The sequence below is a fragment of the Penaeus chinensis genome, chromosome 26 (genome assembly GCF_019202785.1).
Source record: "Penaeus chinensis breed Huanghai No. 1 chromosome 26, ASM1920278v2, whole genome shotgun sequence".
Classification (NCBI taxonomy): Eukaryota; Metazoa; Arthropoda; class Malacostraca; order Decapoda; family Penaeidae; genus Penaeus; species Penaeus chinensis.
The window spans coordinates 13,007,513-13,013,152 of NC_061844.1; the positions used below are offsets into that span (position 1 = coordinate 13,007,513).

Sequence of the window (5,640 nt, forward strand, 5' to 3'; positions counted from 1 at the left end):
GCGTCGAGGGAGACGTCGTGTTTGTCCCTGGCTCCTACGTCCCGCGCTCCTTGCATGCCAACCTCTCGGCGACATTAGCAGGAACGGAAATGAATGTGGGAGAGTTTGGATTCCGCGTTGAAGGACTGGAGCCGATTCTGATGGAACTGTTTGGTCCGAAAGAGCATCTCCAGAGTGATGGTTTCAGGAAAGTCATAGAGTATTTGACCGTACTGGAAGGTGGAGACAGTCTAAAAGGAAAAATGTCGATTGGGCTCTCTACAATATCAAATTTCTTGAGAAAACTTTATAGACAAGACGCATCAGATAGGACAAAGGTGGACATGTTTTTCCGCTTGATGGGCAAAGAGCTATTCTATGCATCTTTGTCTGGAAAGCCAAACGAAATCGGTCTCGGAAATCTGAAAGAAAGTTTAGCCTCCTATTTCCAACCATCCTTTGACCCACTGAATCTAAACATCAGTTCGGTTCGCACTGCGGAAATATTGCGCGACTACCATTTCCCAACCATCCAGGGAAGTCCTCTGAGAGTGAAGCTAAGCGCGGTCGGCGTGGCTGGGTTTAAGATGGACACTAAGCTCAACATTCTTGAAATGATTCTTCAGTCGAATAAGATCGATGGCACTTTCAAGATGTGTCCCAGTTACTCTTTCAAAGCTAGTGTTTTTATTGGTCATGACTGGAAACTATTCCAAAATGCATTGACTATGGATGGTCAAATATCTAGCTCGAATGGTATTAACTTTAACCTAAAAGGAATGAAGGAAGAAGAAGTGCAGTTTGAACTAGAACTGCCAGACAAAATGGAAATCTTCAACATAAAAGCAGCAGCTCGTTTGGAAAAGGTAATTCAAGGAAGAAGCATTGTCATCTCAGTACCTTCCACCGAGAGAGATGAGAGGGCTGAACACAAGTCTTGCATTAATACTTTCGAACCGGTATTTGGCCTGAAAATATGCTATGACGTGAACATACCTGATATATTCCGCAGTGATGTGTTGCCTCTTGGGAAGCCCACGATAGCCAAGCTTTATGTTGAAAAGGCCCATCCCTCGATGAAGGGTTACCTGATAACTGCCACCCTCAAGAATAAGAGAGGTAACAAACTCATAAAACTGAAAATAGAAGCAGATGGAGTTACCTCGCCAAGAGAAACGGAAATGGTCCTGTCCTACACCAAGGAAGAGAGTTCCCACATCGTGTCCGCTACACTCGACTCGTCTAGCGTCAATGCAGGAATGTGGACCACTCTAACCAGTGAGGAAGGGTACAGTGCCTTTGAAACCTTTGTGAAGTTCAAAGCCAGTAACACAGATATTTCTCACAGTATTAAAGTCGATCTAAATGCAAAACAGGAAGGTGCCGCGGAAGAGTTGGTAGTGAACGTGTTCGGTGGTCGTAGCAGGAGACTCGCTTCTGAATCGCAAATTGTGGAGACTAAATTCACTAAGACGACTAATGGGCCTGGTGTTAGCGTGGATGTGATTTGCAGGACCAAAAATGCTTTAATGAAATATCTTGAATTGAGTTTTGAAGGTACGTTCCTCTTCTGTGTCATCCCCTACATAGTTCATATCAGTTAAATGCATGAACTGAAAATAAATGGAAATATTACATATTTTCCTATTTAAAATATATATTTTGTCTTCCTGACAGCTGGTATGGACTACACCCACTCTACTCGAGTTGTTACTGATTTCTCCCAACATTCATCCATTACACGACTTCTTTTTCCAAAAAAACTCCGAAAACTAGAATTCCAAGTTAGATGCACCCCAGTGAAGCTCAATTTCTTCATCAGAAAAACGAAGGATATTGCAGGATCCCGTGAACATATTTCTGCGCTAAAGTTAACGTACAGAAAGAGAAAATTGCTTTCATTAGAGGCAACCCATAAAATAGAAGGCGATATTTATGGAAATCAGACAATTGGAACGGTCACGACCGGTAAATAGTGCTACAGTACTGGTTACAATGAATACCATAATGCCTTTTATAATTTCACTGTAAAAATAATCAGAACACACACATATATAGAGAGAGATCAAAACATGTATGTATTATGTCAATATTGAAAACTTACCTTTCCCTTACAGTCAGGGCGACGAATTCCGAGTACAAAGCCTCCTTTGATTTGGTTTCCAATTGCAACAAGTTCGACCTGTCTCTGCAAGTGGTTCACTCAGCTGACCACGCGAAAGTGGTGGACTTCCTCGTCTTCATGGGTCGGGCAGCGAACTCGTACAGCACTAAAATTCAGGTAAATCAAGGTGTACAGTATATATACACACACACATAAAGTATACGTACATACATACATTATTATATACAAACACATATATGCGTATGTGTGTTTGCGATATATATATATATATATATATATATATATATATATATATACATATATATTTATATATATATATTCATTTTTTTTATACACACACAAAAACACGCATATGTATAATCATACACAGATACACACATATGTATATATATGCATATATATATATATGTATATATATATATATATATATATATATATATATATATATATATATTCATCTCTCTCTGTCTCTCTCTTGCTCTCTCTCTCTCTCTCTCTCTCTCTCTCTCTCTCTCTCTCTCTCTCTCTCTCTCTCTCTCTCTATATATATATATATATATATATATACATACATACATATATACATATATAGACATATATATACATACATACATTTATATATATATATATATATATATATATATATATATATATATATATATATATATATATATTACCCCTCTCTTTCTGTCACACATATACACCACAGTGTATAAATACACATGCTTGCACATATGAACATGTGACTGTACGCACGTGCCCATATCCCCTTCCCGCCTTCGCCCTTCCAGCTTGACCTGCCCCGCGCCATGAGGGCCATTAAGTTCGAGAGCAAGCTGGAGGAGCAAGAGCAGTTTCGTTTTCTGGCAAGAGCAGCTCTAAAATTCGGAGACGACGTCATTCTCCAGGCAGACGGTCCCTTGACAGCCAGAATGCTACCTTGTGTGACGGAGTTCCAGACCGACTTGACTCTGAACATGCTGTCGTTAAACCCTTACCGAATTTCCAGCCATGTCTCCCTCACGAGTAACAGGCAGCTCCTGGCCTTTGTCATGAAGACCCAAAGGGAACCGGTCTTCGTGCTGGAGTGGAACGCCACCGCCGTGGTCGCCCGGAGGACCATCGGCATCAAGGTCCTGGTTCCTGCCGTTGCCAACCTCAATACCGATATCGTCATCAGCCCCGAGATAATTCACATGTGCTTTAATAAACTCCTCTTGCCCCTTAACCCTGCGCCGCGAAGGATCAAATGCTTCGTCGACGTGGATCTGACGAGTCGCCACGCCACGGGACGCCTGTTCTGGGACGCCGATGTGGACGTCGGCAAGGGAGTCAGCGTCGAGGTATTTCTTGATGGAGATGCCTTCCACCCCCACCACGTCGCCTTGCAGTAGGTAGACTTGGAGACAGTGTTCATTGCAATTAGTGTTCTTTTTCATCACAAGAATAATGAAGGGCAAATATTAAAATAGCAAACCTCTAGATGATAATAAATTTAGTTTGTGCCTTGTGGATTTTTTCTACCATAGTTCACCAACATTGTACAGTGTTTTACCATTCAGAAGTAAAAAACTATCCTAAATTGCCATGAGGCAAAACCAGCAACACTACTCACTTCAGCTCTCTCCGCGCAGTGGGGGCGTGACCTACCTCAATCAAACGTATCATTACAAGACGCAGGTGACTTTCGCAGAGCCAAATGGTGGATTCGAGGGAGGCAGTGACTTCTCTCTGGAGGTCACTACACCTTCTCACTCGACCATCGTCCTCGAAACCAACTGCAAAGTCGACCACCATGACACGGCGACGAAGGTTTATTCTACCATCATGTTTAAGTCTACGCAGAACGAGAAGTATAGACTCACCAACTTTTTCGGCCTCGAAATGGGCGAGGAACCGCACGAATATAAAGTCGACGCGGAAGTCATCTTGAGTACGCCGAGAATGAAGGACGCAAGAGTTCAGGCTCGTCTCATATACGGCAGTCATCCTTTCCATCGAAACATACATCTACAGGTAATATGATAAGAGAGTATGTTTAAACTTATTGTACCTCAAAAGAGTAACGATTCAATCTATTTTTTTATAAGCATAGAGGAAAGAAACAATGTAGAAGAAAAGGCATTGCAGTGCCCAAACACATTAATGTTTAATCATGAGAGGTACACAATTCTCCAATAAGTTATTTCAAACCTAGTCTTTAATACAATATTATCTTATGCAGATTAGCGTGTTGACCTCGCCAGACAGAGAGCCACTGGGCGTGCAATTTACAGTTCTTCAGAGTGACACCTCATCTTCCGGTACATGTAAGATTCTGGACAAGATTCCTATCATGGTGTGCGAATGGCGGCTCGTTGTGTATCCTGCTGGTGGAATTAAAATATTTGAAGTCGGTGCGGATGTGGCGACGGCAGTTGTCCTGATAAAAGAAATTCGCGATGTGATCCTACAGGAAAGAGATGTTTCGGTAAAGGAAAGGACATCGAAGAAATCCATCTTCCGATATAAATATGACAACCCAACGTCAACTTCCTACAGCATCCTTCTTGAAACTCCTTCGAGGAAGATCCAGGGTAAAGCGAAGGTCTCAGACTCCGAGTCGGGTCTCAGGCTCTCTTCTCAAGAAGAAGGCTCTCACACGAAGTACGAACTCGTCTACAGTTCTCGTGAGACAGACACCGGAGAGCAGAAGTCAAGATGGGAATGGCATATTGATCATCCAGGGTTGGCAAAACCTGCATTAATTGGCCTTGAGTACACGGCGGGGAATAACACACTCAACGGCACCATAGACCTAGACATCTTCCCCGAAAAAGATAAGATTACTGGGACCCTGAAATCAACGCATATTACCAACGACAGCATTGAGACGCAAGTTTCAGTAACTTCAAAGGTATGTAGAGCTGTTATATAACACCAGCACCATTTTATGACACTAATGATGTATACAGGATTATGCTTTGAGACAAATTTGTTAATATAAGAAGTATTTCTTATTTCCTAGGTGCTGAGAACCAATCCAAAATTGATCATCACAGCAGCTAATGCACCAGGAGTTGTTGCTTATGACATCATGTTCTGGAAGAGTCCCTCCCTCCCTCCATCATTAGAATTAGCTTACAAGTATTACAAGACCCACTACAGCGAAGCGACTTTTGCCCTCACAGTCTCAACTGAAACTGAAGTGGTGTTTGAAATGGCTGGACTGACAGAGAATGAAAAAAAAATCGAATGTGATGGTGTGAAGATTAGTGCAACTGTGAATGCACCAGCACTTGGTAAATACATACTAGATTCAACGCGGTGCAACTCCGCCTTTGCTGAAATAACCATTGCAAAAGATGGAAGTGAATCAAAATACTCTGCTAGTCTTGGCATTCAGAATCCAAACAATGTAGAAATAAGTTTGCTTGAAGGAAGTACACAGTCAGAAGAAGCAGAGCCTATTGTTCTAGCGCGCACGAGACTTGTGAGCCCTTCAATGGTCATGGCCGAGTTTGCTTGTAAGAAGGAAAGGCTGGACACTTTGTGGG

The 5,640-nt window shown here is 42.1% G+C and overlaps 1 protein-coding gene across 1 annotated transcript in view; it reads left to right on the forward strand.

Annotated features, from left to right (window-relative positions):
* The window catches only part of LOC125039011 (vitellogenin-like), a 23,627-nt gene that overhangs the window by 15,509 nt on the left and 2,478 nt on the right, over positions 1-5,640 (forward strand). Inside the window, exons 6-12 of the mRNA XM_047632730.1 lie at positions 1-1,536; positions 1,756-1,947; positions 2,097-2,260; positions 2,896-3,494; positions 3,739-4,120; positions 4,329-5,000; positions 5,112-5,393. The exon at positions 1-1,536 is cut by the window's left edge and continues 180 nt beyond it. Coding sequence (XP_047488686.1) covers positions 1-1,536; positions 1,756-1,947; positions 2,097-2,260; positions 2,896-3,494; positions 3,739-4,120; positions 4,329-5,000; positions 5,112-5,393 — 3,827 coding nt within the window. The remainder of the gene's footprint in view (positions 1,537-1,755; positions 1,948-2,096; positions 2,261-2,895; positions 3,495-3,738; positions 4,121-4,328; positions 5,001-5,111; positions 5,394-5,640) is intronic.